Raw genomic sequence first — 24,652 nt, 5'->3', positions numbered from 1 at the left:
TTGCAAAATTGCCTGTTAAAAATACCTATACTTTTATGTTAAAATTGGGTCTTAATCAGGTGTTCTCATAACAGTACATTGGAATTGTGTATAAAGCCAGGGAGGCTCATTCTAATATAAAGCGTTAAAGCAGGAATGATTCAGCCCATACAGCTACACTTCATCAATATTCCTTCCATTCCTCTGCAGCATTCTGTGAGATTCCCAGCCACATTCTAGAGGGGATGCAGTAGGTAGTATATTGGAACCTTCAGGAATTCCATGTCCATTTTTTAAAGGGCCATAATACCCAAATGTTTAAACACTTGAAAGTGATGCAGCATAGCTGTAAAAAGCTGACTAGAAAATATCACCTGAATATCTCTATGTAAAAAAGAAAGATATTTTACCTCAAAAGTTCCTCATTAGCCACATCTCATTGTAAAGGATTTCTAAGCAGCAAATTAGTATGTCTGTCCTGGGACAGCTGAAAGGATGAGCCTTGTGCACTCATATTATTTCCCTATTCAGATTAGGGAAGTTTACAATGAAATCTCATGAGAGTTAAGTCAAATCTCATGAGATCACAGTAAAAGAGTTCATGATCTACACTGCTGATGCTGATTGGCTGCAGTTCATTTCTTCATTTTTTATTTTTTACCTGCAGCTGGGCTGCAGCTGAGTATAACTTTTTACACAGAACTTACTCTGCTGAGCTGAGGAGATTGTGAGGTAAAATATCTTCCTTTTTTACATAGAGATGCTCAGGTGATATTTTCCTGTCAGCTTTTTACAGTTATATGCTAAATCACTTTAAACTGATGCAGTATGAGTATTATGTCCCTTTAAGCTGTCACAAGCGCCCTGGCTAAGCCCAACATATGGCTTTTCCTGCCCTGCCCTATACCAGGTTATCTTAAGGTACAACTGGCAGCAGCAAGGCCAGATCTGAGCAAGATGAGCCACTCTAGATGTTAATGAGAAACATAACAATATTTAGCAGTTTGAGAATAGTAAAATAATTAAAGGGACACTGAACCCAATTTTTTTCTTTTGTGATTCAGATAGAGCATGCAATTTTAATCAACTTTCTAATTTACTCCTATTATCAATTTTTCTTCGTTCTCTTGCTATCTTTATTTGAAAAAGAAGGCATCTAAGCTTTTTTTTGTTTCAGACCGCTGGACAGCACTTTTTTTTGTTGGTGGATTAATTTATCCATCAATCAGCAAGGACAACCCAGGTTGACCAAAAATAGGCTGGCATCTAAACTTACATTCTTGCATTTCAAATAAAGATACCAAGAGAATGAAGAAAATGTGATAATAGGAGTAAATTAGAAAGGTGCTTAAAATGTCATGCTCTATCTGAATCACAAAAGAAAAAATTTGGGTTCAGTGTCCCTTTAACTGTAGAGAAATAGCTTGTGTTTGTTTTAAACAAAGCAGTTATGAAAGCTTGCACTGGTTTTCTACTGATTATACTAACAAGGTATCACCTTAACGCACTTTTTGTTGTTCTCTCTGCTGTATTTCTTGAAGCAACCTAAAGGTAAAGCTTTGTTATAGTATTTATTCTTTGTATATAACGGTGTTTAACCCTGTATAACTTAGCATTGATTTGTCTATAGTTGTTATTGTGCACGGAGCACATCAGTGCAACTGCTCAGATTGGCAGGGGTGCCATTTATTTGCCAGCAATGTTTGTCATCGCCAGCACAATATATAGTCTCTAAGCAGGAACAGTGTTTAAATGCGGGTGTATGTACATATGCCCCATGCACACACAAAACTGTCACTGAAACAGTCATAACGTTCATCCCTTTACATTTCAATTTTGAATTTTATGTCCCTTCAAGTAGTGCCAACTGCGAATAAATTAAATTAAAGTGAATGTCAATTTAGATTAATCGGTGCCCGGTTTTTAATAATCCTATTAAAAACAAGGGCACTTTAATTCATCAAAATTTACATTTCACTCGTTTTCTTCAAATACCTTTTAATCCTGACAGCCTCTGCAGCGCTTCCTCCGCCCGTCTCAAGCCCTCTTTGCAGGTCCAAAATTACGAATCTGGCTTCCTCCAATCACGGCGTTGCCTCAGGCCGTGATTCCCCGGGGGGAAGGCGTGATTGGAGGAAGCCGGACTCGTCATTTCTGACTTATGAAGAGGCTTCCGACTGCCGAGGAATCGCTGGAGCGGCTATGAAGAATTAAAGGTAAGTATTTGAAGAAAACGAGTGAAATGTAAATTTTGATTAATTAAAGTGCCCTTGATTTTAATAGGATTATTAAAAACCAGGCACCGATTCATCTAAATTGACCTTCACTCTGAAGATTAAACTTTCATGATTCAGATAGAGCATTCAATTTTAAACAACTTTCCTATTTACTTTTACTTTCTAATTTGCTTCTTTCTCTTGGCATACCTAGGTAGGTAGTGCATTGCTGGAAGTTAGCTGCTGATTGGTGACTGCACAAATATGCCTCTTGTCATTAGCTCAACCGATGTGCTCAGATAGCTCCCAGTACTGGATTGTTGCTCCTTAAACAAAGAATACTAAGAGAATGAAGCAAATTTGATAACAAAAAAAGTAAATTAGAAAGTTGTTTAAAACGGTCTGCTCTTTCTGAATCATGAAATAAATTTTTGCTGTTGTTTCATATCCCTTTAAGCTTCTCACCGTCTTGCTTGTGAATATGGAGTTGGAAAGGTGCAGCATCAATTATTAATTTAAAAGATGATGCTTCTAGGCAGTTTGATCCTTACTGTGTTATAACCAGAGGTCTCTCAGTGAAGTTTACAATGACATTTATAGGAGATCATTTGCTGCCTCCTGGTGGCCAGAGTAAGGAATTAAAACCCTCTATATCAGTTAATGCAGGAAATATAGCAGATATTATACAGGTAGAAAACACATTATCCAAACTGCTTGGGAATGGGAAAGGTTTGGATTTCAGGAATAGTTTGGATTCAGGAATATTTGCATCCGTAAAATGGGACAGTTTGAAGAGGGGATGGAACCAAGTCTAAACAACAATATATTATGTCATTTAGGCAATAATACAAGCTTATACATGTAAACCTAAAGGTAGTTTTATATTATATTTAATACTTTTCTACCTAAGAAAGATAATGCAGTACTGTAATCAGAAAGGTAATTGCTGTTGTTTTAAATAAATATAGACTATTTCTGTTTTAAAACACAAAAAACAAAGACAGAGAAGAGTGGGGAAAATTAATTTAATTTCACTAATTTTATCTTATTGAAAACTATTAATTAAAAGGTTTGGGTTTCAGAATGTTAGGATTTTGGAATCCCGGATTTGGGGATTTGTACCTGTACTGCAGCCTTTTTGCTATGGGGTACCCTTGTGCTTTTACATTTTTATTTAAAACACTTTTTTTTCTTTGAACATTTGTAAACTAAGTTTTTAGGTTATTAAATATATTTTCTTTATGTTCTAATGAATTAAAAGTATATAATATATTATTTAGGGGTAACCTAAAATGTTATGCCAGTAGGGTTAGATATGCCAATTATTACTACAAACTCCTGTTTAGGTTATGTGTATGGAACAACCTGTCCCATTATAACTATGCATTATTCACAATGCAGATATTAGCTTATACGTCACTGCTTCTTATTTCTCTGAACTGTCCGCGGCCAGGGGCAGCTTACCATGGTTTGTAATAAGTGAGGTGTCAGGTGATATCTGGACAGTATGAGAAACCACAAGGAGTATATCAACCTAATACATAACTCTCCCTATTTAATTATATTATAGCTAATCCCAGTGTGTAGAAATTAATAAGCTAAGTGATAAGATATTGCTAAGCTAAGTGATACCTGATAATACTCTGGATATAATGCAGATATACTCACATTATATAGCAGACTGATTCTCAACAACGTATCTGATGGCTCAACGTATTACTTGTTATATAATAATGATATCCCTACCATTTCACTTTATTTAAATTTGAATTCTACTATGGATGTGCTGCGATTGGGATGGCTCTAATAAGCTCTAATCAACCCATAGCCCAAAGATATTTCTTTGGGCTATGGGTTTCATACTCTTTTATGCATAAAAATCCCTGGGAGAGAGTTGTTCTCCATTGATGGGTAAACGTAGACCAATCTTTTCTAGGTTTAATTTGCCCACACCCTGATAGTTAAAGTGACAGTCAACACCAGAATTTGTGTTGTTTTAAAGATGGATAATCCCTTAATTACCCCATTCCCCAGTTTTGCATAACCAACACAGTTATAATATAATACGTTTTTACCTCTCTAATTACCTCCAGACTGCCCCCTTATTTCAGTTCTTTTGACAGACTTGCATTTTAGCCAATCAGTGCTCACTCCTCTGTAAATTCACGTGCAGGAGCTCAATGTTATCTATATGAAAAACATGAACTAATGCCCTCTAGTGGTAAAAAAACAGTCAAATGCATTTAGATTAGAGGCGGCCTTCAAGGGTCTAAGAAATTAGCATATGAACCTCCTAGTTTTAGTTTTCAACTAAGAATACCAAGAGAACAAAGCAAAATTGGTGATAAAAGTAAATTGGAAAGTTGTTTAAAATGACATGCCCTATTTGAATCATGAAAGGTTTTTTTGGACTTGACTGTCCCTTTAATGATTTCCTGAATCTAATTTTTTAGATTATTTACCTAGTCCAACCCTAACACAGATCTTCATTTTCTTTCTAATATTAGCTCCGCCCCCACACAGTGCTCCCCTTTCACTTCTCAACTAAACGAGGGGTAATTTTCCTTTTTGAACTTTAAACAGAGTCATTCCACTAAACTATTACCCCTACCCCTTACCCCATTTCTTTACACCTTTGAGCTTACTTCGTAAGCAGCGGAAAATATATCCTATAGAATTTCACCTTGGTTTTCCATGTATGTCTGTATGTTTCATTATCCACTGTTCCTATAATTTAATGAAGTTTTAACTTATGTACTTGAACGAGCTATGACAAAATGTAAGAATGTAATTATGTTTAATACCATAAAAGGTCCATTCTATACATGCCCTCATTGGATATATTACTGAATTCCCATTGATAATGTGACATACCATCAGTGTTTGTTAAACCCGTTTTGATACAACAAAAAAGTATCTATGCAAATATTTTCAATAACTTGACAACTTTGTTTACAACTGTATTGGTTGATTATTGTTTATTGGTCAACGTTTTGTGTACATTCATGTTCAATGACTATCTGTTTGTCTATGCAAATTTTTTTTTCAATAAAAACAATTTTGAAGAAAAAAAAATGTATATAATATATAGGGCAACATAACACAATGCAGGTCACTAAAAACCTTCAATATACCTTTCAAAGATTCTACTTTCAGACTTAAAGGGACACTGTAGTCAGAAAATAAATCATCCTAGATAAAAAAATATGCATCTAATTAAACACATTTTCAATGCACATCATGTTCCAAATAGATAGGAAACGTCATTGAATACGTCACCAAGCCGATGCGTTATTGTCAATACATTGGGGGTAATGTCGGCATCTGTGCCGCAATCTGCTCATGCGCGAAAAGGACAAATCCAATCGCACATGCACTGGTTGCCGAAATGCATTATAATTGTATGCAAATACTGGCAATCCGATTGGAAATTGAGGTATACAGTGTACGGCCCATATTTGAGGGCTGGATGAAGTGATGTCATGCTGGGTTAAAATAAAACTATATTTTATAAAAGATATGGAGCATCATTTGATGAAAAAATAAGGTAGATTGGATTGTGTGGATTGATGTTATTTAAATATGTTGGTCGTTTTTGAACAGAAAAAGGATACTAAAACCCAATTTTTTCTTTAATGGTTCAAATAAAGCATGCAATTTTAAGCAGCTTTCTATTTTACTCATATTATCAATTTTTCTTTGTTCTCTTGCTATCTTTATTTAAAAAAAAACAGGAATGTAAAGCTTAGGAGCGGGTCCATTTTTGGGTCAGAATCTGGGTTGCACTTGCTTATCGGTGGCTAAATGTAGCCACCAATAAGCAAGCGGTATACTGGGTGCTGAACCTAAAATGGGCTACTTGTATGCTTTTACATTCTGCTTTTTAAATAAAGATAGCAATAGAACGAAGAAAAATTGATAATATGAGTAAACGAGAAAGTTTCTTAAAATTACATGCTCTATCTAAATCATGAAAACAAATGTGGGTTTAGTATCCCTTTAAGTGCTTTTACTGAGTGAGGTGCAGACACTGCTCAGTAATCCTTTTAAGAAACACTGATGTATTAGCCGCTATTTCAGAAAGAAAATAAATCTAGTGGTTGCTTTACTGGAGAAAGATCAGGATAGTAGAGTGAGTGCAATTAATGATTTACAATTCTTACAAATTTGGCATCAGTGCCGAGTTAGGCAATTTGTCATAGAAAGACAACATACAATAACTTGCAGATGGATTATTATATACATATATAGAAATATTCACAGCAGAAAATTATGTGTACCGAAATACAATTTTAGCAAGTGGGAAGGTAAGAATATCCCTCAGTTAACCAGAACTACATTTATTTTGAGCAGCTATAAGAGTTAACAAAACGAGTGGGGATAGAATTTTAAAGGGACACAGACCTTGTAAAACAAGTGGCCGTAACAGTAGACAATAAATGTATATGCAGACAATAATTGATAGAAAATACACAGGAGTAACTGACGATAGGTGATAAAACAATAAACTGTTTAGTTTCAGAGTGAATTGAGCAATAGTTAGATATTCGCTCAGGCTAGAAGGGGATATGTTTGGTGATAGCACCTAGTTCAGTAATCTTGGCTCAGTAGTTGGAGGAAGTTGGAATATTAATGGCAGATAAGCATTTATACTTGGCAAGAGCTGTTATTGTTTTTTAGCTGAATTTTGGCATCACAAGTGCTTGGGATTTGAAGTCTGTACTGGTACTTTGTCAAGCAAAGGAGATTGCTATGTCCTCTTGCTAAAAGTTTGTTTCTTATATACATTGAATAAGGGACAGATTACAATTGGAGAGGTATTTAATGCTCCCGCTCGAGCGGTAACTCTGCTAGAAGTAAGCATTTTGCGCACAACGGGTAGCGATCATATTACAAGTTGAAAGTAAACAGTTAACCCGACAAATGTACGTTGGTATTACACGGAAGGTTTGCGCTCACGAAAGCGAGCTTCCATAGGCTGCAATGGGAGCCTCTTTCTCATGCCGTCAGACACCTCATGAGAACCTAGCAGAGCAAAGGGGGTAAGTCGCACAGCGATAGGCAGCAAATGTATATGTATATGACATATATATATAAAAATATATTTATATACACATTTTAACACATAAATATGTATATCTATCTCCTCACTAATATCATTCTAACCTCTGCAGTCCCCACCTCCTGTTTCCAATCCTCCTACCCGTCTAGATTGCAAGTTCCCACGGGAATAGGGCCCTCAATTCCCCCTGTATTTGTCTGTACAATTTTGTGTCTTATCGTATTGTTTCTCCACTGTACTGTTATCCTTATACCCATGGGCAGCGCTGCGGAATCTGTCGGCGCTTTATAAATAAAGAATAATAAAAATAATAATATACATATATATTTACAGGGAACACACAGTTCCCCATAGATCGCAATGTAAAGGCACTTTTCAGTGCCGTTATTTGGGGGGGTTTAAATAACAACCCCAATCCGTCACTTTTAAACCCTAAAAACTTCTTTGTCTAGTTGTTTGTTTTAAAAAAAAAAAGCTAAAAAAAATTAAATAAAAAACTACAAGACTATTAAATTTGTGGCCAATGGGGGCACTTTTGGAAAATGAACCAGAGATCTGATCTGACTTGTAATGGCTGGTTATTTATCGCGCGCCCGTAACCCGTTTACGAACATGAAATAAACTACTGATCATCGTTATGAGGCTTGAGCAATAATCTATGTAATGACTATGGTGTTCTGTTGTTGGGAGTAATCCTATTTGACATTAGAGTTTGTAGCCGCTTGTGATCTATGTTGGAGGCATCTTCTAGCTATTATGTGTCCTGCTCATGATTGCATCTTCTGCTTTTGTAACAATCTTATCAGTGAGTTACCTCTAACTTGGGGTATGCATAAGTTTCATAAAATAGTGCTGCAAACAGTAACGACGGTGAAAAAGTGTGTGTAGCTCTATATGAAGAGTTGTAGATGAAAGGGATAAGGATACAGTTTATAGGGACAAGTATGTCAAAAATAAATATATTATTCAGACTGAGCATGCAATTTACTTATTATCAAATTTGCTTTGTTCTTTTGGTACCCTTTGTTGAAAGTTGTATTGTATACTCTACCGGAATCGTAACAGAAAAAATAGTATGGTTCATATCCCTTTAGTTATGCTTAAGTGCATTCCTGTTATGAAGAGAAGCTTTTATGCACTATATTATATTACTAAAATGATTGTAGCAGTATTCATCACTGGTTCATGGGCTTGCATGGTGCAAGATGGAGTAATAATGTTTACTGCAAGCGCTTTTGCTAATAAAGTATAATGCAAACAAACATTGCAGACTGAAATGCACTTACGCCACATCTACATCTGTTTTGTCCTTTCAGCATCCATTGATACTGCGGAAGCAGTGGGTTAATATTAATATCGCAGAGCCTACTGCACTTAAATTGTTTTGTCTCATAACGTATGCAGCAAATAGCTAGAATCATATATCATGAAATTGTAACGTTTATGGTTCAGCTAGAGCAAGCAATTATATAGAATGATCAATTACTTCTATTATAAAATTTGTTTAGTTCTTTTTGAATCCTTTATTGAAAAGCATAGTTATTTATGGCCAGGAGCAGCACAACACTAGTGGGAGCTAGCTGTAGTGGCATGATGTATCTTCCAGTGACTGGCTGTAGTACTTCTCAGTAAGCCCCCTCTGCCAATCTTTCCATTAAAGGGACATGCTATTAACAATTATAAAATACTTTAATTTGTTGGAGCATTTTGTTATTATCCCAATGTACCTTGGTCATTTTGTGTCTATTCTTTAAATAAAGAGTTAAGCACTTAGTTAAGCGTTCACTGCTAAAACTGGTCCTGAGCAGACGCTGTTGTTGATTGATGGCTATGTACATATGCTGAATTTGATTGGTTCACCAGTCATGCCTTGTGCATTATAAATACCATATAAACTATAAGACTAAATTCAGTTATAAAACAACACCAGTATATAACATTTACTCAAGTGCTGCCAAGGATGAAGCAGTGTAATTTATACAAACAGGTTTACATCACATTGTATATTTAAAGGGACATTCTAACTAAAATTGTTATTGTTTAAAAAGATAGATAACACTTTTACTTCCCATTCCCCAGCTTTGCACAACCATGATTGTTATATTAATATACTTTATAACAATATAACAATTAAACCTCTAAATGTTTTCCTGTTTCTAAGCCACTACAGACAGCCTCTTATTACATGCTTTTTCATTTGCTTTTCACAACAGGAGACAGTTCATGTGAGCCATATAGATAAACATTGTGCTCACGCCCGTGGAGTTATTTAAGAGTTAGCACAACACAGTAGTAAAATAGAAGTCAATAGATAATAAATAAAAAGTAATGTGATTAGCGGTCTGTCAGAAGAGGCTTAGATACAAGGTAATCACAGAGGTAAAAAGTATATTAATATAGCAGTGTTGGTTATGCAAAACTGGGGATATGGGTAAAAAAGGGATTATCTTTTAAAACAATACAAATTCTATTGTAGACTGTCCCTTTAAGTGTAAAGTATTATTAGTGTTCAAATAAAAAAAACACTTAAAAAAATTAAAATAAGTGTGCCATGAATGCGTTTTATTTTGAATAGATGCAATTTTTGCAAAATGCCGTTTCAGTGACAGTTTTCCCCTGTATGGAGAGCATATGTACATATGCCCCAACACCATGCCTGCTCTGAGAGCATAAATTGCTTTAGTGATGATTCAATTTGCATAACCTCAAGATCTCTGAGCAGGTGCTTTATCTCGAATGAGAATGCACAAGGGATATGTACATATTCCCTGTGCATAGTTAAAGCTGTAGCTGTAACCGTGATTACTTTTCTAGAAGTGTTTTTTTTTTTTATACATGTGTATTGGAATCCCGATTCTGTAAAAATTAAAAGCATTTACGTGCACGTTTTATGTTCTTTAAAAATAAAATCAATTTTTAGTCCTTATGTAGTGGTCACTGCTTTGATTTTGTCATTCTTTAAAGATTCTTTCGTACAATTGTGTGTACATTTTATATATTTATATATTGATTGTTACACAATGGTATTTAATCTCCACAGTCACATTTATTTGTAATACGGTTCATAAAAGGGGTAATGTTTTTAACATCACACATTGAATTCATTGAGCATGTTTGTATACAGAGACCATTGGGTCTGGTGCAGATACATCAAATGCATTTAGGGTCACTGTATATCTATGTGACTGTTGCTGGTTTTTCTTTTCTTTTTGTTTCTTATTATATCTTTTTATGGAATATCCCGTGTGGTTTTCTACTATTTGCATAGAGGGCAGATGCTACAGATAAAATGTATGTTGACTTGATAGCATTTGGAAGGAGATGCTGCTAGCAGCACTCACTGGATTCATACTGTTGTCTGTTGCAATATTAAGGGACACTAAATAAATGTCATGCACTCCCCTCTAATCATGGGTGCTGCCTTATTTTAAACCTAGGTTATACTGCAGGTTTCTGAAGGTAGTTGCTGCACACGTGCAAACACGTAAGCACTGGAATGTAGTGAAAGCTAGATTTTAACCATAGCAGCACCCATCACTAGAGGGAGGCAGGAAGCAGCCTCAGTACAATACTTATAAAATGTATTAAGTGTTTAATGTCCCTTTAAAGGGACAACTAAACAGCTGGGTACAATTACAGTAGCAGGGTTACTAATCACCATGATAACTGCAGCTCTATTTAAAGATGTTCTCTAGTTTTAACCTATTAAGAATCCAGCTGGTAAAGCTCTGCATTTTATACTGGGTGCCGCATCTTGTAGCATCCTGTGACAGAATCAGTGCACTCATAGACTTGTGATGTTATTGGCTTTTTGACAGATGTACTTCACTTAGCTCAGATAATAGAGAGAGGGAGCATTACTTTTTGGAATTTTTTTGCACTGGTTTCAAAGTTACATTACAGTTATAAGCTCCAAGATGGCGGCGCCAGTGTGAAGATTCGGAGCTTCACTAAGGGTTCAATGATGACAACGACTTTGTGGAGAGCTGCAGGCACAGGAGGAAAAAACAACAGCATGATGAGAAGTAACCATTCTTTTTGTAGTTGTTCTCAGCAGTTTAATGTCCCTATAAACGCCTACACTGAAATATGCAGAGGGCTGGAGCTGGGAACGACTGGGGCTATCTGACTGTAGAGGATGGGGCTCTGGCCAGCACTAGTTACTACCAGCTTATTTTGCACCAAGAAAATGTTTAATCCCATGGGCTTCTGTTGAAATAAGGTGTAGTTTTATTTTGATTAAAGGGACAGTCTACTGAAAATGTTTATTGTTTAAAAATATAGATAATCCCTTTATTACCTATTTGCCAGTTTTGCACAAACAACATGGTTATATTTATATAGTTTTTACACTCTGTGATTACCTTGTAATCTAGCCTCTGCAGACCCCCTTATATCAGTACTTTTGACAGACATGCATTTTAGCCAATCGTTGCTGACTATCCACGTGAGTAAGCACAGTGTTATCAATATGACCCACATGAACTATCAGTGTTTAACTGTCAAAATGCACTGAGATAGAGGCGGTTCAACTGATTAGTAATCCGTTCATGAGCCTACCTAGATTTAGCTTTCAACAAAAAAACAAAGCAAATTTGATAACAGTAAATTAGAAGTTGTCTAGTCAAATAAACTTTCATGATTCATACTGGGCATGTGATTTTAGACTGTCCTTTTAAGGGAACCTCCCTGGTAATGCCGTGATGTGAATGTAGATTTTTGTTTTTCTTTTTTCATTACATTATGTCCAATCTGTATATTTTCCTGGTTGTGTTATATAATCAAGGGTATTTTTGCTCTTGTGTATTTTTTGGTGCATTATAGAGCAGATCCATATTCTAGCACAATTTACTTCTCGTTGGGAAGTTACATATCTGTTAGCCACAATAACTATTGGTCCTCCTTGTACATATATTCGTCAAAATTATGTGCACAAGGAATCAGGCACTGCTGGGCACACATTGTGCAAAAAAGAGCTGCCAAAATTCAATTTACAGACACAAAATGCAAATTACCTGTTGAAACTGGTCTCTTAAGCTTCAACCTCTTTAATAGTGTAAGCTCCATTGCTGTTCATTCCTTGCGAGTATTTTGTTTATAATTGCTTAGAAAAGACCATTCCACTGCTTTCCTTCTCTATTGATGCGTTTAAGTTTTTATGTATTGGATTTTTTTAATTGGCCCAAATTTAGTGACCTTTATTAGTTTGCCTTTTGATTCACTTATGTGTATTGATTTTGAATATATTAAGATTAATAAGGATTCATATTTAGCTTGTGCCATTTTGATTGCTTTGCATTTTTATGTGCTTTCTCCAGAGAGGATGGTGACAGCCACATGACAAGCTGTGCCTCCAGTCTGAATGCCAATTCACCCGTTACGCAGTCTGAATGGCAGAGCACACTGGCAGGTGGGAGGAGCAACAGAAGCTGCTGGCATTAGAGCAGACCTGTGGTGTGTTTCGGGTTGACCTGGGACAGATGCGTTCATTGCGTTTCTTCTTCAGGTGAGTTGAGGGCTCATTCCTTCTGGGACTGAAAAATAGTTCACTCCCACGTTTCAGGATAGATTTACTGACAAATGAGCAAATCTGTGGGTTTCTCTAAGCTTTATCTTTCCTAACCTGCTAAAATCTTGACCCTCTCATGATCGATCCTGTCGATTCCTTTGTTAACTGGACCAGAAGATGATTTAATCATGCAGATACCATTACCTCTCCCCACACAGATATTTTTTCTATCGTGCTAATCTGGACCTATCCACCTCACTGCCTCCTCCAGTCTTTCCTTTCACCCCTGCACTGTTTTAATTTTTCCATTTATGGTACTTGGTATTGTGGATTGAAACTTACTTTTCTTCCTGATTATCTTTTGAGGGATTGGGGCAGACTGACCGGACCTATTTCCTTGATGACAAAGTCTATGTATGTTTGACTGTTAGTGACCTGGGGTACCCTAAACCTCATTGTCTCTGTGTCTCTATCAGTGATGACGCCTGCACAGTGGTCAGTTAGTAGTGGCCAGCAGAGAGAGCCAGTACAAAGTCTTCCATTTTCATCACGGGGGCCTAGGAAAACTGTCTGAAGTGTTCCAGCGGTGGAAGTACTGCAGGGAGACGCAACTAAAGGAACAGGTCAAAAAGAGGGAGCATAAGTAGGGGTATGGAGGGCAACATGGAAAGTGGAGAAGGGACAAGTTAGGAGATGGCAAGGGGGTGTCATGAGGATTAGGAGTAATGTCAAGAAATGCTACAAGAATATAAGAAATAGCATGAGAGAGCGGTCTAGGGTGAGAGGCGGTGTATAAAAGGGAACATGGAGAGTTTAAGAGTAAAGATGACTTTTGGAAGAAATATGAAAAGAGACAGCATCCTTAGAAGAGGGAAGGGCACCTGGGGAGTGTAGGGGCTTGGGGAGGGAAGATAGTGGAACATGGGGGGAGAGAATAGTGGTGCATTGGTTAAAGATAGTGTCCGTTTCTGGTGAGTGGGTAAGGAGAGAAGCCGTAAAGGTTTTAATATAAGGGAAAGCAAAACTGTCAACAGTGTCCTCCTGCTCTGGGTCAGTTTTCTGGCTTATTCAAATTGAAGAGAGAAATACAGGGAGAGAGGGAAATAAGCAAACATTGAAAGAGAAGGAACATGGGGATAGTGCGAATGGGACAAGGATCTGGGTACAGTAAATAGTAAAGAATGGACAAACCTTAAGTACACACATACAGGGAGAGGAAATAACCTCCAAAGGCTCAGGCATGTGATCACCTCCTGCCAGGCTCGGAGTGACAACCTCCTGTCTTGCCTTTCAGGGGGGCTGTAATGAGAATTAATTACCCGCCCTGCAGCTCACAGACACATAATGCAGCTTGCTGCTGTCCCTGTAACATGGCCCATTAGTTTAGCCTTGAGGGCTGGTATTGTGTGCGTGTGTAGCCTGGGGCAGCACAGAGAGATGGAGGTTAATTAGCTGTAATTAATTGGAGGGTCTAGCTTTGTCATTCTGGTCTCCTGAGCTGCAGTGTGAAATAAAACCACTCTCACTATGAAAACAGTTTTAAACTCAGTGATCCCGCCTACTGCAATGATGTGAGAATGATTTTCCCCATCAGCTCCTGCCTTAATGCCCTCTCTGCCCCTGCAGCAAAGTGACGGAGGAGAAAGACCTGCCTACATTTCTCCATCCAAAGGCCAAACCTCCCATCCACAGAGTTACACCCAGAGGAGGGCATGTATCGAAGGCTTGCGTTACTGGCTGGCTGCAGCATCTCAATGAGGCCGGACAGGTAGAGGAGGAATACAAGTTGCGCAAGGTGAGCAAAACTAGCCATGTGAAAGAGAGGGTTAATACCGGTCAAGATTATCTGTGTCTGACCTGCTTCAGGTTATATACAGTAATTATCATTATGTGTATATATGTATGTCAGTGTGGTGTCTTGTATGTATATCTGTATTCTGCAGCACTGTGTTTGGGGTGAATATTTGTGTCCATTATACATTTAAAACTTGAAATTAGTATTTTGAAAGGTGGATGAAGATTTGAAGACCATTTTTTGTTTTTATTAAAAAAAATGTGTGCTTTGTCCCACATGTCCTAAAGAAAAGTAAAATGTGTAGCTTACATTTTCAGAATGCTGCAGATTGCCTTAACCAGATATCTGGTTTTGGAGCATATGCAGGTAACAGAAGTATATTTGTGACAGTCCAGGGAGGGTGGAACAAGCACAGTTTTTATACAAAAGCAAGAAGTGTTTAATGTTCTTTCTAAAGTTTTCTCTGCATCCTTTGTGTATGTGTCCAAGTGGCTTTTTTGTATATTTGCTTGTACATGTATAGCTGTGTATTATTATAATATCATTTACTTGTAGAGTGCCAACAGATTCCACAGCACTATAAACATAGGTCTTATTCGCATTCGCAAGGTAGCATTTGTGGGAGACAAATGGGTATAGGGCCCTGCCAAGATCTGCACTTTTGTAAGTTAGCTCTCATGAAGGTAAGCTACAAGACAGCTGGGCTTGTAAGCTTACATGCTAAGGGGGGGTCAAGGGGATGAGAAAAGGAGGAGAGGAACTGAGGTTAGTGTATATTGTATGCTTCCCTGAACTGTAGAGTTTGTAAGAGTGCTTGAGTCTTGTAGAGCGTTTCACAAGATAGGGGCCAGTCTGGAGAAGTCTTGTAGATGGAATGCGAAGAGGTAAACAAGAGAGAAGGCGGTGAGCAAAGGGGACGGAGGGAGAGTATCTGGAGATGAGGTTGAGATATAGGGGGGCTGTGTTGCAGATGCTAAAGGATAACCTGCTGTATGGAGGTAATATCCTGCTGTATGGAGCTAGTAACCTGCTGTATGGAGGTAATAACCTGCTGTCTGGAGCTAGTAACCTGCTGTAATGGAGCTAGTAACCTGCTGTATGGAGGTAATAACCTGCTGTATGGAGCTAGTAACCTGCTGTATGGAGCTGAGTAACCTGCTGTATGGAGCTAGTAACCTGCTGTATGGAGCTAGTAACCTGCTGTCTGGAGCTAGTAACCTGCTGTATGGACGGTAATAACCTGCTGTATGGAGCTAGTAACCTGCTGTATGGAGGTAGTAACCTGCTGTATAGAGGTAATAATAATCTGCTTTATAAAGCTAGTAACCTGCTGTATGGAGCTAGTAACCTGCTGTATGGAGGTAGTAACCTGCTGTATAGAGGTAATAATAATCTGCTTTATAAAGCTAGTAACCTGCTGTATGGAGGTAATACCTGCTGTATGGAGGTAATAACCTGCTGTATGGAGGTAATAACCTGCTGTATGGAGCTAGTAACCTGCTGTATGGAGGTAATAACCTGCTGTATGGAGGTAATAACCTGCTGTATGGAGGTAATAACCTGCTGTATGGAGGTAATAACCTGCTGTATGGAGGTAGTAACCTGCTGTATGGAGGTAGTAACCTGCTGTATGGAGGGTAGTAACCTGCTGTATGGAGGTAGTAACCTGCCTGTATGGAGCTAGTAACCTGCTGTATGGAGGTAATAATCTGCTGTATGGAGGTAATAATAATCTGCTGTATGGAGGTAATAACCTGCTGTATGGAGGTAGTAACCTGTTGTATGGAGGTAATAACCTGCTGTATGGAGGTAATAACCTGCTGTATGGAGGTATTAACCTGCTGTATGGAGGTATTAACCTGCTGTATGGAGGTAATAACCTGCTGTATGGAGGTAATAACCTGCTGTATGGAGGTAATAACCTGCTGTATGGAGGTAATAACCTGCTGTATGGAGGTAGTAACCTGTTGTATGGAGGTAGTAACCTGCTGTATGGAGGTAGTAAACCTGCGTGTATGGAGGTAGTAACCTGCTGTATGGAGGTAGTAACCTGCTGTATGGAGGTAGAGTAACCTGCTGTATGGAGGTAGTAACCTGCTGTATGGAGGTAGTAACCTGCTGTATGGAGGTAGTAACCTGCTGTATGGAGGTAGTAACCTGCTGTATGAAGTAATGGCCTAGTGTAAGGGGGTATATAACCTGCTGTATGGAGGTAATGACCTAGTGTAAGGGGTAATACCTGCTGGTATGGGGTAATAACCTGCTGTTATGGCGGTAATAACTTGCTGTATGAAGGTAATAACCTGCTGTATGGAGGTAATAGCCTGCTGTATGGAGGTAATAACCTAGTGTAAGGCGGTAATAACCTGCTGTATGGAGGTAATAACCTTGTTTAAGGGGTAATAACCTGCTGTAATGGAGGTAATAACCTGCTGTATGAGGTAATAACCTCTGTATGGAGGTAATAACCTGCCTGTATAGAGGTTATAACCTAGTATAAGGGGGTAATAACCTGCTGTATGGAGGTAATAACCTGCTGTATGGAAGTAATAACCTACTGTATGGAGGTAATAACCTGCTGTATGGAGGTAATAGCCTAGTGTAAGGGGGTAATAATCTGCTGTATGGAGGTAATAACCTGCTGTATGGAAGTAATAACCTACTGTATGGAGGTAATAACCTGCTGTATGGAAGTAATAACCTAGTGTATGGAGGTATTAACCTAGTGTAGGGGGGGGGGTAATGACCTGCTGTATGGAGTAATAACCTAGTGTATGGAAGGTAATAACCTGCTATATGGAGGTAATAAACCTGCTATTATGGAGGTAATAACCTGCATGTATGGAGGTATAACCTGCTGTATGGATGTAATTAACCTAATGTAAGGGGGTAATAACTGCTGTTTGAGGTAATAAACATAATTACCTTCTTCATCCTACAATGTTGCATACTATTACATATGACGGGGGATGTATATTGTTATCATCAGCCATCTTGTGGCAGACATTATTTCCTTATGATGCTCTGCATGGTCATATGATGTCTAAGGAATATGAGGTTACAGGTACCTTTATGTCCCATACACACTGCCTATACAAACCCAAGCAAGGTTTTATGAATGCCAGAATAAAGTCAAAATATCCCATGACTTCTCTAACTACCAGATCTAAACATTGTTCATTGTTATGGAAGTTCTGGAGCCCAGAATGTGACGTAGATTTCCACCTCTTTGATCCACCAAACAACTGAAAAGATTTCCTTCTTGAAAAGGATGTAATATCCCACTACACGCAGCTCAGGAACTATGACCACCTTAGGGACATTGTACTGCATTTTTTCTTACCCTTTAAAGGTATTTAAATTAGTCACAATGATCAAAGGGACTCAGCACTTTCTAATCAACTTTAATGTGACGTTGAGGGAGGGAAGGTTCCTCCCAGAAATTAATAACTTACTAGTAAACTGTAGTGATATTTTCCACGCATGTGTGTGGTCTGTCTTTTTGCTGGTGGTTGCCAGTTATCTTGGGGACTCTAAGCCAGGGCCTAATTTTAAAGCCCCAGTGGCTTCTTGGCGCTAAAAATAAAAAATATTTATGATATAATGAAAAATCATATGTAAAAAAAAGTATGAAACAGATACACAGTCTACACTGAAATTACATGTTATTGCTTTAATCCAGTCTGACTTTTTAAAAAAATCTTTTTATTGAAAAGTGAAAAAGAAAATAATACATCACAGTAATATAAAAACAAAATATTACATCAGTACAATAACTTTTCTAGTTTAAAAACAGTGCATCTTGGGAGGCCAACTCTATATAAAGGAGAAAGGAGGGGGGGGAAAAAAACTTGAAACGATGATCATCTTAAATCTTCTGGTGAGAAATAATATTTATGCTCACATCAATCAAAATGGAAAAAAAAAAGAATATGTCAAGCACACGTGTGAATTTAAAATGATTCTCAGGTCCTTCAGGTGGGAAAAAAATGGTGGTTACCTTAAAGGGACAGTATACACTAATTTTCATATAACTGCATGTAATAGACACTACTATAAAGAATAATATGCACAGATACTGATATAAAAATCCAGTATAAAATGGTTTAAAAACTTACTTAGAAGCTGTCAGTTTGGCTCTGTTGGAAAGGTAGTTGGAAAGCCCACTGCAAGTGGCAAATAAGACACTCCCCCCCCCCCCCCCTTCTTTTGCATATGAAATGACCTTTTACACAAACAGGAGCAAGCTGGAGTAGGTAGTCGAGCGTATTCACATAAAACTTTGGGGCTTGGTTAGGAGTCTGAAAATCAGAGCAATGTTATTTAAAAATAAGCAAAACTATACATTAATTTAAAAAAAAAAACTTTATGGGCTATATAAATAGATCATCTACAAAACATTTATGCAAAGAAAAAATGAGTGTATAATGTCCCTTTAAGCTTAAGCACATACGTGAATTTTATGGGACTTTGATTAAAACCCCAAGATACACAGGTGAACTTTATAGGACTCTCAAGTCTTTCAAATGTGAGAAGAAAAAAAGGTGACTATAGGAATTACCTTAAATGGATAAGTGAGTTCTGTAGGACACTTTGTTCCTTCAAATGGGAAAAATGATGCAGTATCCTGCTAAACGCAGCTCAGGAACTGTGTGACAGTATTCAAAGAAGGCTCATATAGTGACACTACGCCTTAGGGACATTGTACCCTGTACTTATTTTTTTTCTACCCCTTAAAAGGACATTCCTATGATATCCTTTGGTGTTTAAATTAAATATATAAAAGTCACAATGATCAAAGCACTCTCCACTGCAATCAACTTTAATGTGACGTTGAGGAAGGAAAGGTTCCTCCCAGAAAATAGTAACTTACTAGTAAACCATTGACTAGTAAACTATATAGAAAAATAGTGATATTTTTCTACCCCTGTGCTAAATAGTGATATTTTTCCACCCCTGTGCTAAATAGTGATATTTTTCTACCCCTGTGCTAAATAGTGATATTTTTCCACCGCTGTGTGCATGTGTGTGTCTAAGTGGTGCTGGTAGTAGCCAGTTGTCTCGGGGACTCTAAGCCAGGAAGTCAGGACCTTATTTTAAGGCACCAGTAGCTCCCTGGCGCCTGAGTTTGTTGAGCCCTGCGTTAGTGTGTCATGGCAATAATAGGGAAGACAAATCTGCACCATGCATATATAGTATCAGTACTGATGCACTCTATTTTTTTTAATAATTACATCTGCCAGGCTCTTCTGAATCTCAGATCAAGTTACACAGTAACATGGAAACAAAGCACTTGATAGTATGTTCCCTTAACACAATGTTTTGTGATAAACATACCCCCTCAATAAGCTGATGGCTGCTTTGTTTCATAGAATAACCAAATAAAAATCCATATTATAATGTAATTAAACATCAAATGCAAAAAGTATGAAACAGATACACAGTCTACACTGAAATGACATATTATTGCTTTAATCCAGTCTTGCCTTTTAATGTTGTGTTTTTTCAGCATTGCTGCCAGTAAATATGACTTTATACCCTGATGCCTTTTGAATTTGAGTATTGGTGTTAATCACTTATGCCACTGACTTCTCTCCACTGCCCCAAGGTCTGATAGTTCTCTCCCTCTCTATAGGAAGTTCACTGTTTATTTACTTCTCCAGTAAATGACTAGAGAATATTTTGACTTGTATACAGACACTCTCTCACTGGGTTTCTGAATTCCTGACAATACAGGCTGCAATATTGTAAGCCGGTATAGTATTCTGCAACAAGGAAGATCAACTGATGTGCTGAAAATTCTGCATTTTGAGTGACAGGTGGCTGTTTCACACATAGAAGATCCCACATTATTCATAGTATATATGATTGATATTAAATGATGTTTCTCTTGTAAGGTGTATCCAGTCCACGGATTCATCCTTTACTTGTGGGATATTCTCCTTCCCAACAGGAAGTGGCAAAGAGAGCACACAGCAGAGCTGTCCATATAGCTCCCCCTCTAGCTCCACCCCCCCAGTCATTCTCTTTGCCGGCTCTAAGCAATCGGAAGGGTAAAGTGAATGTGGTGTTAGAAATGTAGTTTTTATTTTCTACAAGCAAAAGTTTGTTATTTTAAATGGTACCTGTGTGTACTATTTACTCTCTAGCAGAAAGGAATGAAGAGTTCTGCTGGGAGGAAGATGATTTTAGCATGTTGTAACTAAAATCCACTGCTGTTCCCACATAGGACTGAGGAGTGCAAGAAAACTTCAGTTGGGGGGAACGGTTTGCAGGTTAGGCTGCAATAAGGTATGTTCAGTCATTTATTTCTAGACAAGACTGTGATAATGCTAGAAGAGACTGATAATATCCCCATGAGGGAAGGGTAAGCTGTATTCAGAGACTAAGTATGGAATTGCAAGCTTACATAACAGGGCTAGTTTATGCTGGTTGACACTAATTAATGGCAAACGGTTTTTATTGAAAAATTTCTTTTTTTGATACACTTTGAAGTTTCCTTTGGGTTTCTTTCAGGGGTTATTACCCACATGGCTATTACTAAAACACTTGGGAGTGTTTCTTTAGGCCTCACAAGCACCGGAGTGAGGTGGGAGGGGCCTAATTTTGCGCCTCAGATGCGCAGTTAATTTGACTAGAAGTTCAGGCTGCTTCACATGGAGGGTCCTGCTGCAGTTTGAGGGCCTATAAGAAGCTTTTTTCCCCACAAATTTGGTCCTAAGGGTGCAGGTAGGGCCACAGCAGAGCTGTGGCAAGGTGCTGAAGTTTCTTTAACCGTTTTTTTTTACTACTGTCGATCCGGTTTGGGCATTAAGGGGTTAATCATTTATATTGCTAGTGGTGCAATCTTACTAATGCTTTAGGTACATACTGTAAACATTTCGAAAAGTTTCCTGCATTTTTTCACTGTTTTTGCAAGATTGTGTGCCTTTTTTATTTCTTAAAGGCACAGTACCGTTTTTTCAAAGTGTGTTTTTACTTGATTAAAGTGATTTCCAAGCCTGTTTATATTACTACTAGTCTGTTAAACATGTCTGACACCAAGGAAAGTCCTTGTTCAATGTGTTTAGAAGCCATGGTGGAACCCCCTCTCATGTGTCCCACTTGTACTGATATGTCTATACACTTTAAAGAACATATTGTTGCACTTAAAAATGTGGAACAAGATGATTCTCAGACAGAAGGTAACGAGGTTAGCCCGTCAACCTCTCCCCAAGTGTCACAACCAGTTACGCCCGCTCAAACGACGCCTAGCACCTCTAGTGCGTCTAACTCTTTTACCTTGCAAGATTTGGCAGCAGTTATGAATAATACCCTCTCAGTGTTCTTATCTAAACTGCCCGTGTTACCTGCAAAGCGTGATAGCTCTGTTTTAAGAACAGATAATGAGCATTCTGACGCTTTAGTAGCCGTATCCGATATACCCTCACAACACTCTGAAGTGGGGGCGAGGGATGTGCTGTCTGAGGGGGAAATTTCCGATTCGGGAAAGGTTTCACCTCAGACAGATTCAGATACGTTGGCTTTTAAATTTAAACTAGAACACCTCCGCTTATTGCTCAGGGAGGTATTAGTTACTCTGGATGACTGCGACCCTATGGTGGTTCCAGAGAAATTGTGTAAAATGGACAAGTACCTAGAAGCTCCTGTTTAACACTGATGTGTTCCCGGTCCCTAAGAGGATTGCGGATATCGTTACTAGGGAGTGGATAAACCAGGTATTCCCTTCGTTCCCCCTCCTGTTTTTAAGAAAATGTTCCCCCATATCTAACCCCATACGGGACTCGTGGCAGACGGTCCCTAAGGTGGAGGGAGCTGTTTCTTCACTTGCTAAACGCACAACTATACCTATAGAAGACAGTTGTGCTTTCAAAGACCCTATGGATAAAAAATTAGAGGGTTTACTTAAGAAAATTTTTGTTCAACAAGGTTTTCTTCTCCAACGTATTGTGTGCATTGTTCCTGTAACCCACTGCAGCTGCTTTCTGGTTCGAGGCGCTGGAAGATGCGCTCCAGACGGAGACCTCATATGAGGACATTATGGACAGAATTAAGGCTCTTAAGCCGGCTAATTCTTTTATCACAGATGCCGCTTTCCAACTAGCTAAGTTAGCGACAAAAATTCCGGTTTCGCCATTTTGGCGCGCAGGGCGCTATGGCTAAAGTCCTGGTTGGCCGATGTGTCGTCAAAATCCAAACTATTGAACATCCCTTTCAAAGGAAAAGACCCTCTTCGGGCCTGAATTGAAAGAGATTATTTCAGAAATCACTGGGGAAAAGGCCATGCTCTCACCAGGACAAGTCCTTCCAGACAAAGAATAAACAAAATAATTTTTGTTCCTTTAGGAATTTCAGGAGCGGTCTCGCTTCATCCCTCCCCTGCTGCAAGCAAGAGGGTAGCACTTCACAACCCAGGGCAGCCTGGAAACCTTACCAGGGCTGGAACAAGGGTAAACAGGCCAAGAAGCCTGCAGCTGCCTCCAAGACAGCATGATGGGTAGCCCCAGATCCGGGACCGGATCTAGTAGGGGGCAGACTCTTCGCTCAGGCTGGGCAAGAGATGTACACGATCCCTGGGCCTTAGAGATTGTATCTCAGGGATATCTTCTAGAATTCAAGGACTCCCCTCCAACCTCTTCCACATTTCTCGTCTGTCTTCAGACCAGACAAAGAAGAAGGCGTTCTTACGCTGTGTAGAAGACCTACATACAATTGGAGTGATCCACCCAGTTCCAATTGCGGAACAAGGGCTGGGGTTTTACTCAAACCTGTTTGTGGTTCCAAATAAAGAAGGAACTTTCAGACCAATCCTGGATCTAAAAATTCTAAACAAATTCCTCAGAGTCCCATCATTCAAGATGGAGACCATTCGGACAATCTTACCAATGATCCAGGAGGGTCAATATATGACCACCGTGGATTTAAGGATGCGTATCTGCACATTCCTATCCACAAAGATCATCACCAGTTTCTCAGGTTCACTTTTCTGGACAAGCATTACCAGTTTGTGGCTCTTCCTTTCGGGTGGCCACTGCTCCCAGAATTTACACAAAGGTGCTAGGGTCCCCTCCTGGCGGTTCTAAGACCGCGGGGGCATAGCAGTGGCGCCTTATCTAGACGACATCTTAATTCAGGCGTCGACTTTCCAAAGAGCCAAGTCTCACACGGAAATTGTATTGGCCTTTCTGAGGTCTCATGGGTGGAAGGTGAACATCAAAAAGAGTTCTCTCTCCCCTCTCACAAGAGTTTCCTTCCTAGGAACTCTAATAGACTCGGTAGAAATGGAAATATTTCTGATGGAGGTCAGAAAGCTAAAACTCTTAACCACTTGCTGAGACCTTCATGCCATTCCTCGGCCATCTGTAGCTCAGTGCATGGAGACAATCGGGCTAATGGTAGCGGCAATGGACATAGTCCCTTTTGCACGGATACACCTCAGACCACTGCAACTATGCATGCTCAAACAGTGGAATGGGGATTATGCAGATTTGTCTCCTCAAATACAGCTGCACCAGGGACCAGAGATTCTCTTCTCTGGTAGTGGTCTCAGGATCACCTGTCTCAGGGAATGTGTTTCCGCAGACCAGAGTGGATCATCGTAACGACCGACGCCAGTCTGTTGGGCTGGGGCGCAGTCTGGGACTCCCTGAAAGCTTAGGGTTTATGGTCTCAGGAAGAAGCTCTTCTCCCGATAAACATTCTGGAACTGAGGGCGATATTCAACGCTCTCCAGGCATGGGCTCAGCTTGCTGCGGCCAAATTCATCAGATTCAGTTGGACAACATCACGACTGTAGCTTACATCAATCATCAAGGTGGGAACAAGGAGTTCCCTAGCAATGACGGAAGATAACCAAAATAATCAGGTGGGCGGAGGATCACTCCTGCCATCTCTCAGCAATTCACATCCCAGGAGTAGACAACTGAGAGGCAGATTTTTCTAAGTCGTCAGACTTTTCACCCGGGGAGTGGGAACTCCACCGGAGGTATTTGCCCAGCTGACTCAGTTATGGGGCACTCCAGAATTGGATCTGATGGCGTCCCGTCAGAACACCAAGCTTCCTCTTTACGGGGTCCAGATCCCGGGATCCC

At 39.0% G+C, this 24,652-nt stretch overlaps 1 protein-coding gene across 1 annotated transcript in view; it reads left to right on the top strand.

The window, feature by feature from the left end:
* Positions 1-24,652, top strand: part of TBC1D16 (TBC1 domain family member 16) — a 144,752-nt gene that overhangs the window by 23,655 nt on the left and 96,445 nt on the right. Inside the window, 6 exon segments of the mRNA XM_053706430.1 lie at positions 12,576-12,658; positions 12,661-12,763; positions 13,243-13,256; positions 13,259-13,403; positions 14,409-14,491; positions 14,494-14,561. Of these exon segments, the coding sequence (XP_053562405.1) occupies positions 12,576-12,658; positions 12,661-12,763; positions 13,243-13,256; positions 13,259-13,403; positions 14,409-14,491; positions 14,494-14,561 (496 nt within the window).

The sequence above is a fragment of the Bombina bombina genome, chromosome 1 (assembly GCF_027579735.1).
Source record: "Bombina bombina isolate aBomBom1 chromosome 1, aBomBom1.pri, whole genome shotgun sequence".
Taxonomy (NCBI): domain Eukaryota; kingdom Metazoa; phylum Chordata; class Amphibia; order Anura; family Bombinatoridae; genus Bombina; species Bombina bombina.
The sequence above is the reverse complement of the archived record's forward strand: the minus strand, read 5'-3'. Positions and strand labels throughout refer to the sequence as shown.